This window comes from Macaca mulatta, chromosome 13 (assembly GCF_049350105.2).
Source record: "Macaca mulatta isolate MMU2019108-1 chromosome 13, T2T-MMU8v2.0, whole genome shotgun sequence".
In the NCBI taxonomy this organism is placed as follows: Eukaryota; Metazoa; Chordata; class Mammalia; order Primates; family Cercopithecidae; genus Macaca; species Macaca mulatta.
This window is the reverse complement of record NC_133418.1, coordinates 49,004,736-49,018,339: the sequence shown is the minus strand read 5'-3', so window position 1 is coordinate 49,018,339 and position 13,604 is coordinate 49,004,736. Positions and strand designations below refer to the sequence as shown.

General features: G+C 38.8%; 1 protein-coding gene across 9 annotated transcripts in view; it reads right to left on the bottom strand.

Moving 5' to 3' along the window:
* Positions 1-12,368, bottom strand: part of GCFC2 (GC-rich sequence DNA-binding factor 2) — a 49,164-nt gene extending 36,796 nt beyond the window's left edge. For 6 of the 9 annotated variants that reach the window (XR_003721725.2, XR_013402431.1, XR_013402432.1 and 3 more), the window contains exons 1-4: positions 12,017-12,368; positions 7,706-7,834; positions 3,726-3,950; positions 2,722-2,819 (exon numbers count right to left, since the gene is read on the bottom strand). Coding sequence is in view for 6 of the 9 variants with exons in the window: in XM_015112563.3 (XP_014968049.3) it covers positions 2,722-2,819; positions 3,726-3,950; positions 7,706-7,834; positions 12,017-12,308 (744 nt within the window). In the remaining 3 variants the exon portion in view is untranslated. 9 annotated transcript variants of the gene reach the window in all.
* Positions 12,369-13,604: the final 1,236 nt, after the last annotated feature.

Below are 13,604 nucleotides of genomic sequence, written 5' to 3'. Positions count from 1 at the left end.
TCCAGTGAATACTATGTAGCTAATAAAATCAGTTATTATAACAATGTGCAAACAAGAGAAGGTAATTTATAGTATGTCAAGCAAGGAAATCAGAATTCAAAATTGTATGCATATTGTGGTTCCCAAACTGTGTGCAAAGGCATCCTAGCAAATTTAAAAGGGTGTAGTGAGACATTTTAAATTTTTTAGTGAAAAACCGTAATACTCAACATCTGTTGGACTACTAGCTCTTAGTTCACAGTTACATTAGAATGTATTCCATATGGCCAGACATGGTGGCTCATGCCTGTAATCCTAGCACTTTGGGAGGTTGAGGTGAGCAGACTGCCTGAGCTCAGGAGTTTGAGACCAGCCTGGGCAACATGATGAAATCCCATCTCTACTAAAATACAAAAAAATCAGTCAGGGGTGGTGGTGTGTACCTATAGTCCCAGCTACTCAGGAGGCTGAGGCACGAGAATTGCTTGAACCTGGGAAGCGGAGGTTGCAGTGAGCCAAGATCATGCCACTGCACTCCAGCCTGGGTGACAAGGCGAAACTATCTCATAAAAAAAAAAAAAAAAAAAAAAAAAAAAGAGAATGGGTTCCATTCCTTTTGATGAAGTCATATTTGTGGAGCTGGGTTTTGGGACGATGCTATGATAAAAACAAGCATTGTGTGAAGATCAACATGGAAATGAGTGACAGTGTCCAATCTGATTCCAAGGTTTGAAAAGTCATGCAATGCCTAACAGGAACACATATCTCATTAGTAAGGAATTTTGGTTATTTAAAAATAAAATAAAAATGTTTTGCCTTCAAATTATCTGTATTATTTTTTTCCAAATGGTTAGTTCTTAGGACACAAATTGTATAAAATTCTTTGAACTACTTAATAAATAGAATTGTTTGGTACTTCTTTTGGCTTACGAGTATCATGATAAAATTACTAAGACACTAACGGCTCCATGAATGAGAAAGTTTGGGAACCTCTGATGTATACTATGATTGCAATTCTTGACCTCATAGAGCTTATATTCTAGCAGCAGACCCAGAACCCAAATCTAGGACTTTTAACCCCAAGTACAGTACATTTGTTAGGTTTCAAAGCTTACTACTTGCTTAAACTTTACATTCATTCATTCATTTTTAGTGACAGGGTCTCACTCTGTTGCCCAGGCTGGAGTACAGTGGTGTGATCATAGCTCACTGCACCCAGAACTCCTGGGCTCAAGTGATCCTCCCAGCTCAGCCTCCCAAGTTGCTGGGACTATAGGCACGCCCCACCAGGCCTGGCTAGTTTTATTTGTTTTTAGTAGAGCTCAGGTCTCACTGTATTGTTCAGGCTGGTCTCAAACTACTGGGCTGAAGTGATCCTCCCTCCTTGGCCTTCCAAAATGCCGGAATAAGCGGTGTGAGCCACTATGCCTGGACAAATCTGGGCTTCAGTGTTGTTGTTGTTTTTAGTCTTAAATGAGACAGGGTCTCACTCTGTCACCCAGGCTGAAGTGCAGTAGCGCGATCTTGGCTCACTGCAGCTTTGACCTCCTGGGCTCAAGCAGTCCTCCCACCTCAGCCCCCAAGTAGCTAGGACTACAAGTGTGTGCCACCATGCCTGGCTAATTTTTGTATTTTTTGTAGCAGTAGGGTTTTGTCATGTTGCCCAGGCTAGTCTTGAACTCCTGGACTCAAGTGATCCACCTGACTCAGCCTCTTGGGCTTTGGTTTCTAATATAATTTTTAGTGCTTCATAGTGTCCCACCCTACTGTATTGCATGAAGACCCCTATTACTGGATATTTACTTTGTTTACATCTTTTTAAAAATTAAATAAAACACAAAGCTATATTTGTGTATGCAGAAATGTAACAGTTATGTATCATAATATAGGTATAATGTATTTGTGTATAATATTTACCACAGGGTTCACTATAATAAAAAATTATCTGAGAAATCACATAATGAGATTTAATATATAAATGATAATACATCCATTCACTAGATCGCTATGAAATCATTAAGATGTAGTAGAAGTAGATATACCATTGCAGTGAGATGTCTGTTATATTGTGAAGTGAAAAAAAGTTTCCAAAGAGAAAATTGGATATATTTATATTATACAGAACAGGTGTCTAAAAGTAAAGTTTGAGGTCTAAACTTTACTTTTAAGCACCTGTCCAACATAAACTGTCAATTATTATAAAATTAATTATTAAAAAAATAGTACCCTCAAGGTATTTATAATCTAGTGGAAAAATAAGATAATATGCACAGTGTAGTGGGTTGAATGGAGGCCTCCCAAAAGATACATCCATGACTTAATCCCTGGAAAGTGCAAATATGACCTTATTTGGAAAAAGAGTCTTTGTGGTTGTAATTAAGTGAAGGATCTTGGATTATCTGAGTGGGCCCTAAATCCAATGACAAGTATCCCTATGAGAAAAACACACAGCAGAGACATGGAAAAAGCCATGTGAAGACAGAGGCAGAGACAGGAGTTATGTAGTCACAAGCCAAGAAATACCTGGAATGACCAGAAGTTGGAAGAGGCAAGGAAGAATTATCTGCTCCCCACAATCCCCCAGGGCCTTTGGAGGAAGCAAGGTGCTACCAACACCTTGACTTCAGATTTTGGCCTCCGCCCTGTGACAAATAAATGTCTGTTCTTTTGAGTCACCAAGTTTGTGGTAATTTGTTATAGCAACCACAGGAATCTACTATACATAGTATAAAGAATGATTACCTCTATGATTTTAACTGCTTTTCTCATTTGTTGTCGTTCCCAAATATCCTGTTTTTCATCTTCCTGACTTTCTTCACTTGTTTCTTCATTTCTACTTACTAGGGGGAAAAAAGTTCACATGTAAACATTTAATATTTTTCCATTTCAATTGCAGCAGCCAACATTTTTTGAGCTTATTCTACACAGGCTTAGCACGACTTTACGTGTTATTTATTCTTCACAATAATTCTGGGAAGAAGGCACTATTATTGGCCTCATTCACAAGTGAGGAAACACAGATATTGGGAGGTTAAATAGCTGTCTGAAGACTATGACGAAGCTGGAAGTTGGATCCTGGGATCTGACTCCAGAACCTGCACTCTTACCATACTCTCCCACTCAAAACACTACAGCCCTACATACTTCTCAGTAAAAAAACTGAGAAAGAATGAAATGTTTGGTTTTTCTTATCAAACATCTCTCAATTACTACCTAAGAATCTAAACATTTAAAAGTAAGTTGTAAGGAACTGAGTCTTTTTCCAAAAAAAAAAAAAAGTTACAAAAACCTTGGTAAAATGCATATATTATAAATGAGAAATGTGAAAACAGTCCTTTAAGGCTTAGCATTGTGGGTAGATGAAATTTTTTATTACAGCAGGGAACATTTTAATACATGACATCGAAAATCTCTGTAGATGCTTCCATGTTGAAAAAATACATTTATAAAGGTGACAATTGTTTTCAATGTTTTAAAAATAAGATACCGCATATTTTTTTAACCTGTTAAAAAAGATCAAGGGGGGTCAGATATTAATAAACATTATTACATATACTCCTTGATAATAACATTTCGATACAGATACATCTTTTAGAGGTCATAATATCATGGACCAAATCAATGTTAAAAACCGTTATCAACACTCTACAATGTGAGACAGCACATTACATTTTTATGGAGATTTTCTCATAATATTATATTCTAATGAAAAATATCCTGATCTTCATATATTGGTATACACATACTTGATTCCTCAGCCATCCTTTGTCTAAATGTTTGAGGTTTTAGGGTAAATGGTATTCTCTTTTCATGGTCATCAGGCTCACTCTCAGGGTCATCTTCACTCTCTCTCTTCATACCAGAGACGGTAGAGGTATGTTCTACATCCAAAGAAATATAGTCATCTTGGGCTCTGGCCAATTCACGTTTTCTGCGGGCTGCCTGAATAAAAGCTGCATCTGGGATCTTAACTGAAGGAAACAAAGAGGAGCACACTAAAAACCAGAGACCAATGTAAGTAAATATTTCTCACATTTAAGAAAAAGAAAAAAGCACCATTTTCCTAAATTATTTGCTATTTTGATATATGAATGTGACTTTAATAAATGGCTCAAAGTCTGTATCAGCAAAGGAAGAAAACTTAATAGAGATTAAATATAATTTAGAAAAATCAACCAAATCTAGAAGTATCAGAAAATATACAGAAACCACTTCATTTTATCTTTTAACTCTCTTACTCATCAGGTACTGCTCACTTTGTTGAGGGGTGGCTATTTCTCATTTCTGGAAGCTCTGAGACTGTCAGCACAGGGATGTGGGGGGGCTGAGTGTGGTGTTCCCCAATCAGTGAGAGCTACAGAAGTTAGAAGGATCAATGACAGACCAGTCTGACTTACCAAGTAAGAGAGATACTACACTACGATGTCCTCCTTCCCTCCTACCCACACTTACAAGAAATCAGAAACATACTATAAACAGTAACAGAGCAAAGCCAAATTAGCCTGCGGTTCTATAGTGAGCCGCACGTGAATAAACATGAGACATTAAGAAGTGTAAAGAAAATAATCAGGTTCATTTACCAGGTGAAAAATTTTAAATGACAACAACTCTTAAGAGAGCCTTATTTTTTTCTTCATATTGTACAGCATAAACATCATTAGCATAAACTCTTCCAATTTAAAACAAGTTTCTTCATGCATGATCTAAGGTGAAATTTATCTTCATTCAGGAAAAAATGGTTTCTTAAGAACAATACTACAGTAAAGAAATGGCAAGAGAAATTTTCACCATTTTAAGCATTTCAAACTACTAAAAAGATGCCAAGCTACTGAGGCTCAAGTGAAATTTTCTAAACTTTCCCAAAAGTTGACCCAAATTCTTTGAGAAATAAACAGAAAAATGTCATGTACTTGGAGATGTGCAAAAGCTCCAATGTTAGATACAAACAAACAAAAAGAGATATATCACAGACCAATATGCTTGACATCAGCCCTAGGGAAAATTAAAAGTCCTTGAGTAAATCATGAAGCAATAAAGTAATCACTAGAAGTCAATAAATATTCATCAAAAACAAGTAATATAAAATCAGGTTATTTGCTTTTTTATAGATTAGTATTTATTTATAGACCACTGTCAGGGACATGATGAAGGTCAGGTGTCTCTTCCTCCTCCCAAAGCATTTAAGATTCAAAACCATCACAGCAGGTTATAGTAGCAATTCTCAACCCTGGCTACACATCACAGTCACCTGAGAAGCTTGACATACCCAGGCCTCTATACCAGCAATTTAGATGTTGATCTGAGGCAGAGCTGAGCAAAGTATGTTTTTATAGCTCCCTAGAGGATTTTAATGTGCAGGCAGGGTTAAGATAAGACAATTAGGTTCAAATACTCAAGTGTATGAATATGGACACAGAAATTCTTATTTTGGAAGTGATTTTCCTGCAGATGACTTGATAGGGTTTAATTAGTAAGTCACAAGCAATGGGACACAGTAGTAAGATATTAGTGCTACATAAAGGTAACCGCTCAAGTGAAAATAAAGAAGTAAAAGTTCAAGGAAGAGTATTGCATCTGTCCTGTTTCTGCATATTCAATACCTAGTTCAAGGGTTCTCACACAGCAGATGCTGAGCAGACAAGGGATGAATCAATAATGTCAGCATATTGTTCAATAATAAACACATCATGTTTTTACAAATTTATAACTTATGAATAATTCTTCATATACATCATCCTATCTGATATACAATCATCTAGGGCTGAGAGGTAAATTATCATCTTCTATTAATAACAAGCAGCCTCTGCTAGAGGGACTATTTCGAGGCAGATATTCCTTCCAAACACAAATAAATGCTTTTCTTCCACATGCCAGCCCTTAAAAGGAACACATTCCTCCATCTTTTCTTCTCCAGCTAGTAAGTCCTTCGAACTTTCAGGTGTTCCTCACAGGACAAGTTTTCAATTTTTAATCAGTGGGGGAGGGGCAATTCACCCTGCTGAACTGTTCTGCACTCCTGTAAGACATTTATCAATCCTTGCCTGTAGGGCACAACGTGCCAGCAACAACTCAACCACTGTAATCATTTAAATAATCCCATACATTTTCAAACACTGCCCTCTCTCCTTAGGTGGGGGCAGTGCTGCCAACACTTCACAACCACTGCCTTATGCTGTTTAATCCACCATCTTCTTTTGTTTGTTTTTGAGATGGAGTCTTGCTCTGTCGCCTGGGCTGGAGTGCACTGGCGTGATCTCTGCTCACTGCAACCTCTGCCTCCCAGGTTTAAGCAATTCTTTTGCCTCAGCCCCTTGAATTACAGGTGTGTGCCACGATGCCCGGCTAATTTTTATATTTTTAGTAGAGATAGGGTTTCGCCATTTTGGCCAGGCTGGTCTCGAACTCCCGACCTCATGTGATCCAGCCGCCTAGGCCTCCCAAAGTGCTGGGATTCCAGATGTGAGCCATCACAACTGGTCTAATCCACCATCTTTTATAGTAGCATTGTTTGGTACAGTAGCCACTAGCCCCATGTGACTATTCAAATACAACTAAAAATTCAATTTATCAGTCTCACTATAGCCACATTTCAAGAGCTCAATAGCCACTTGTGACCAGTGGCTACCATATGGACAGTGAAGACAGAAAATTTATCCAAACCACAGAAAATTCTACTGAATAGCACTGTATCTAGAATCTAGACAAGGCTTTAACCGTTTACTAGATTTCAGTTCTTCATATTAGCTTAATCACTTAGTATTTCTGTACCTTGCGTACATGGAGAAAAAACAAAATTACAAGGTTACAGAGCTACTGGTTGTTGTTATTTAATAGGCTAATAAAGAAGCACTTATTACTATATTACAAGCGTTATAAAATATATTTTAATAATTTTATTTCACTAAAATGTGTTTCCTTTACAAAGCTATGTATTTTATTTTATTTTCTCAGAAGGGATCTTAAGCTTCTCTAGACTGAAAAAGGACTCCACAGCACAAAACAAGTTATAAACCTCTGTAAGACGCCAGATAAATATTTTTGACTCTGTGGGCCATAGGGTCTTTGACGAAACTTCTCAACTTTGCTACTGCAGTGCAAAAGCACACACAAATAATGAGTAGCTGAAAGACTGTGATTGTGTTTTACTAAAACCTTGTTTACAAAAATAGGTAGTGGGCCAGATTTGCCACCCCTGAACTAGACTGATCTAAGACACAAAAACATTCATGTCACCTGTATCAAATTTTCAGTGGTTCTCTAAGCCCTATATCATCTGACTCCAACTTGTCCTTCCTGTTTTCTTCTTTTCCTTAAATTCCCAAATACTTTCAGCCAAACAGAGCTATTTTTAGCTTCTTGCACATATCACATACCTTCCCTAGAGTTTCAGATATGCTACATCCTATACCTGAAACATCCTCCCTGAGAAATTCTTACCATCCTTTAGGTATCAGTATCAATCACCCAGCATAGCACAGTGGTTAAGAAGAATACAGGCTCTAGAACAGACTGGGTTTGAATCCTAGCCCTGCTACTTATAAGCTGTCTGACCTGTGCATGTTAAAATGTAATAAAAATGAGCAGTCAATTTTGGCACTCTGACAATCATCCTTAATGACCTACTTGCCCCATACGTCACCAGAGTTTTTAATATGTTATTAATAACTATATCAAAAATACTATATTAAAAATAAAATTCTTAACCAAAATCATACAAATTACTAACCTGTTGATGAAAGTTCTTTTTCTCCAAGAGAGCTAGAGCTGTCAGAAGACAAACCCTGATCATCCTTACTTTCTGAGGAGTGATGTATTTCATCCTCTTCATCTGTGGACACATCAAGGACTCTGGATTCTAACAGGACATTAAAAAAAATAACAAAAAAGAGTCAAAATAATGTAATTAATAATTGAAATTCTGAACAACACATGGCATATGTATAATATGGTGTTTTAATCCTACTCCACATATTAAGGTAGACATATTGTTCTTCCTCCAACTTTGTCTTTCTTAAGCAACTGAATGATCTACTAAGTGTACAAAGACCCTATTTGTATTAACTAGGCATCTAATAATATATTTCCAAAAGGATGCAATGAGAAGAGGGAAGGAGGCATTAGAGAAAAAAAAGAGACAAAACTGAATATTTAGAAAAGTAATGATTGTAAGTAGAAAAGAAAAATATTTAATGTATACTATGTACTGGGCACATTGAAAGCTGTTTTACATGACTTATTTAATACTTGTAATTCTATAAAGTAAATACTATTTCTGATGAGTTCATTAAGGATTGGGAGGATAGAGAACACCAACTCAGGAAATGGAGAAGCAGGGCTTTCAATCTAATCCCATCCAACTTCAGAATTTAGGCTCTCTTTATAGTATGCCATATTTCAGTGGCTGGTGGCAAGAAATACTGTAAGGAGCACTTTGGTCAAAACTAAACCATGGCCAGGTGCGGTGGCTCAAGCCTGTAATCCCAGCACTTTGGGAGGCCGAGGCGGGCGGATCACGAGGTCAGGAGATCGAGACCATCCTGACTAACACGGTGAAACCCCGTCTCTACGAAAAATACAAGAAAATTAGCCGGGCGAGGTGGCGTGCGCCTGTAGGCCCAGCTACTCAGGAGGCTGAGGCAGGAGAATGGCGTGAACCCGGCGGGGCGGAGCTTGCAGTGAGCTGAGATCGCGCCACTGCACTCCAGCCTAGGGCACAGAGCAAGACTCCGTCTCAAAAAAAAAAAAAAAAAAAAAAAACTAAACCATGGGTCTTTCTTTTCAATGCATGATTTGGAAAGTCAAATAGTCTGTTAAATTCAATTAATCTGTTAAACAAAGATAACACCAAGATAAAACCCACAGGGGTGTTGTGAAAATTAAATGAACAAAATAAAAGAATTCTTGACATTACTGACAAGAAAGGGTTTGTTAATCCACAATAAATTTGCAATCTTTATGAGTAACCTTAAAACATAAGATTACACAGTACTCATTACTTTTAATTTTCTACCTTAGTTAAAAGACCTACATACAGTTCAAAAAAAGGCTGGAGTAAAATCAAAACTTAAAACACTTAAAAAAAATAGCTGCAGCTCACAGCTTTCTTAGATATTGCCATTTATGACAACCCATACCTGTTTCCAAAGTGGATTAACACCAAAGCAGTGGGTCTCAAAGCATGGTTTATCAATCCCTGGAGGTCCTTGAGACTCTTTCAGAGTCTATGAAATCAAACCTACTTTCATCACAGTAATAACATGTTATTTGTTCTTTTTACCATGTTGACATCTATATTATGAAGTAAAGGCAGTGGTGGGTAAAACTGCTAGATCCTCAGCATGAATGAATCAATTTGTAGTAGCGGTTATGGTATTTTTCACTACCTCACATTGGCAGAAAAAAGCCAGTTGCTCTTAATGAAGTAATTAAAAAATTGTTATTTTATTAAATTTTGACCCTTGAGTACACACGTTTAATTTTCTTTGTGACAAAATCAAAGTATTCATAAGACACTTTTGCTGCATCTTGAAATGCAATGGCTGCCTTAAGGAAAAGCATTTGTGTGACTGAGTTGCAAGCTGAACTAGACATTGTTTTTAAGAAGCATCACCATTTTACCTGAATGACTAACAAACTGGTTATTCAGACATGGCTATCTGACAAACATTTTCTCAAACTTGAGCCCAGTTTTGCCTATCACTTCCAAAATGAGAGATTTCAAGTGAAAATTGAGATTTTGGAAAACGTATATTCTCTACTGTGAACCTAACGGCTTTCCAATGCTTAGACTGATTAATTAGTGGTAATACTAACTGAGTTTTTTTGGTATTGTACTATAAAATGCTCCAACATTTGTAAGACCCGCAAACTCATCTAAAGAATACTTTCCAAATAACGCAAGATGTTACCAATCGTTCATGAGTAAAAGATCCAAAGTATAAAACAGAACAGAGTTTTAATGTAAGAGCACCCCAAATTTAATTTAATCATATGGTTTAAGATTCCATTTGGCAACTTTTTTTTTTTTTTTGAGATAGAGTGTCACTCTGTCACCCAGGCTAGAGTGCAGTGGCATAATCTCAGCTCACTGCAACCTCAGCCTCCCGGTTTCAAGCGATTCTCCTGCCTCAGCCTCCCGAGTAGCTGGGATTACAGGCACCCACCACCATGCCCAGCTAATTTTTGTATTTTTAGTAGAGATGGGGTTTCGCCATGTTGGCCAGGCTGGGCTCGAACTCCTGATCTCTTGATATGCCTGCCTCGGCCTCCCAAAGTGCTGGGCTTACAGATGTGAGCCACTGCGCCCTGCCCACAACTAACTTTTAAGAAGGGTTAGTTTATTACTTGTTGAGCTTTGTTATACTAAAGCATAACACTCTCAATGATCTAAAAAGGTTATTAAGTACTCGTCTTAACCATGTATCTGTCAGAGGCTATATTTTCTTCAAATACTTCAACCAAACCAAAAGAGCACAACAGATTAAAAGCAGAAACAGCTATGAGAATTCAGCTGTCTTCTATTAATATTTTGCCAGACATTAAAGAGATCTGCAAATTGAAAACAATGCTACTCTTTCTTTTTTTGTGCAATATTTTTCACAAAAATCTTACTTATCCTTACATGTAATAGATTTTTTAAGTGAATTAATAAATTTTATTTTTAGTATGGTAAATACTGATAGGTATAACCTACTGAAGCAAAAGCTCTTTGGAATCCTTAATCATTTCTAACAGTCTAAAGGAGGTCCAAATCCCAAAAAGTTTGAGAAACACTATTCTAGAAGGCAAGAGAAAAAGCAACTCCTTACTTCAACGTTCATCTACAAAGTTTCACCAGAAAACAAATATAAAAGGTCATGAAAACTTTAGACAAATAGAAGGTCACAAGAAAGACCAAGAAATCACGAAGATCACAAACCTGGAGGACATTATGTTACCTGAAATAAGACAGGCAGAGAGAGACAAACACCACATGACCTCGCATATGTAATCTAAAAAAGTGGAAATCAGAAGTCACAGAAGCAGAGAGTCCAGCAGTGGTTAGCAGGGACTGGGATTGAGAGTGGTTGGGGAGATACTGGTCAAAGGGCACAACATTTTAATTAGACAAGACGAATTCTATTTTACAACACGGTGACTAAAGTTAACAACAACGCATTGCATACTTGAAAATTACTGAGAGTAGATATTAAGTGTTCTCATCACAAAAAAAGTAAGTACCTAAGGCAATGCAAATGTTAATTAGCTCCATTTAGTCACTGTAGACACATTTCAAACATCATGTTGTATGCCATAAGTATATACAATTTTTACTTCTCAATAAATTAATAAAAATCACTTTAATGAGAATAAAAAATAGTAGGAAGATTTTGGATCTCAAGACTAACCAAAAACCGTATTCCTCATTAAGCTACAATTCAAACTCAGAGCAGCACATTTTATGTAAACAACTTTATGCTGCCTTACATCTGTATTTAAGAACTCAAAGGTACTTCAAAATGACACTATATTTAACACCATTACTGGTACAATCTACAGTGACATGAATCTCTATCATGCTTCTTTGTGTTGTATATATTATTTTTAATAGTTGTTGCAAATAACTGGTGAAAAAAGAAAACAAGCAAAGGGGAATGTTCCAAAACCTAGATTCTTGTATTATTCTGGCTAAATGTTTTCAAGAAAGATAAGTTGGGCAAGTGTCTAAAAGGTACATATAACTTCTGCCTACTTAATAGTATTTGAAATTATTGAATTCTGTTGTGACAATTTAGGTTCTTCATAAACCTTGTGTTAGTTATAACTGGTGGAGTCATCTGATGGTGAAAACGAAGAGCCTCCCAACTGTACAGGATTGTTTTATCTCCCCCAAGGAGTCCAAAAGGTAGATGCAGGCAGCGGGCGAGTGCTCGAGCTGTTTTCTCGCTCACTACCTTCAGGACTTGGACTTAGCACGGCTGATGATCGGCAGCAAGTTACAGAACCCCCGGAGAAAGATCCAGAGACGCCGCGGCCCCTTCCCGCCCTGTGCCGTCACCTCCTTTCTTCCCCGCGTCACCCTGACGCGGGGGTTCGTCCGCGCGGGGAGCCGCTTCCTTGGCGCGCCGGGAGCTCGCCCAGACCCGGCCCCGGCCACGAGGGCCCCGAACCCGGTGAGGCCGTCCTGCCACCCGCGCGCGGCCTCCTCCAGAGGGCGGCCCTTCCTCCGCAGAACCTGGGGCCGCAACTTCTCTCGGCACCCCAGGCTCAGCAGGCGACTCCTCGGCGCCATCGCTGTCGCTGGAATTGGCAGCGCGCTGCCGAAAAGTCCTTTTCGGCCTGTGAGCCATGGCCGAGACCGAAGGGCCCGGAGCCCTATGACCCGGTGAACCCCAAGCCAGAGCTTCAGTGCCCGCCCCCAGCGCGCGCTCCCGCCTCTCCTGGTTGCCGAGTGCGCGCGCCCGTCCGCCAGCCTTCTACTACCCGCTTCTCTGTCTGCGCCTGCGTGATTTGCCTTCTTGGCTGTGGTTGGCCGAATTCTGTTCTGGGGTCTGGGTCTGTAGAGGCAAAGCGTTCCTTTTGCCAGTTTAGGTTGCGTGGACTGACATCTAGAGATTTCCACGGCCTCTCTGGGCTGAGTCCCACGGAGAGCAGAACTCACGTGCTCTCCTTGTGAATTAGGCTTTATGCTCTCCGTCCTGGACTGGAGCCAGATCCGTTGTCTTTTATTTTCCGGAGAAAGAGCCCCCTCCAACCAAGATGTAAAACAAACGAAACCCCAGTAGTGTGAGGCTCGGGGTAGAAGGAGATGCCTCTGAGAGAAAAACAGTAAAGTCTGTACATAAACAATGCATACAGACTAGCAAAAATCAAACGACTACTCTCAGGCAACAGAACTTCACGAGAAGTCCTGGTTAGTCCTGGTTAAATGCTTTCACCCTTAAGGAAAGTATCTAAAAACAAAAAAAGGCTATTGTCTGAGGCAAATTTGTACTATATTCATTAAGCTCTGTCTACAGAAAGGAAGCCTGCACCATAAATTTTGAGTGATTGATCGTTTTGGTAAAACCTATTGTTATTTGGGTGCCTCTGACTGTCTACATCTAGAGCAATTCATCCAGTTCATTTAATTCATCTTGCTGCAGTTGGTTCCGTGCTCAACGACGTTTCTGCCTCTGCTTTAGAGAACAAAGCTTTCTAAGGGCTTCACAGAAGTGGATATTTTAAGGGATTAAATCTCCAGACTCTCAGCTTTGTTAAATGAAAACCGTAAACAAATTAAACAGAGTTTAATTAAGCAAATCACACGCCCCCTAAACTAGACTAGGTTCAGGGAGGCTTTAAGCGTAGCCAGCCACCTAGTGGAAGATTTATGGATGGAAAAACAAAAGTGAGGTACAGAAAACAGAACTAAATATGTGTTAGAAGGACTCTGTACTTCTATATCTGAGTCCTCGTGGAGGAACGTTAACCTAACTTAACAGTGTGAATTCCAAAATTTTGAGACAGTTCTCAACTAATTTAGAAAGTTTATTTTGCCAAGGTTAATGACACACGCCCGTGACACAGCCTCAGGAAGTCCTGATGACATGTGACCAAGGTAGTTGGGGCACAGCTTCGGTTTATACATTTTAGGGAGACATGAG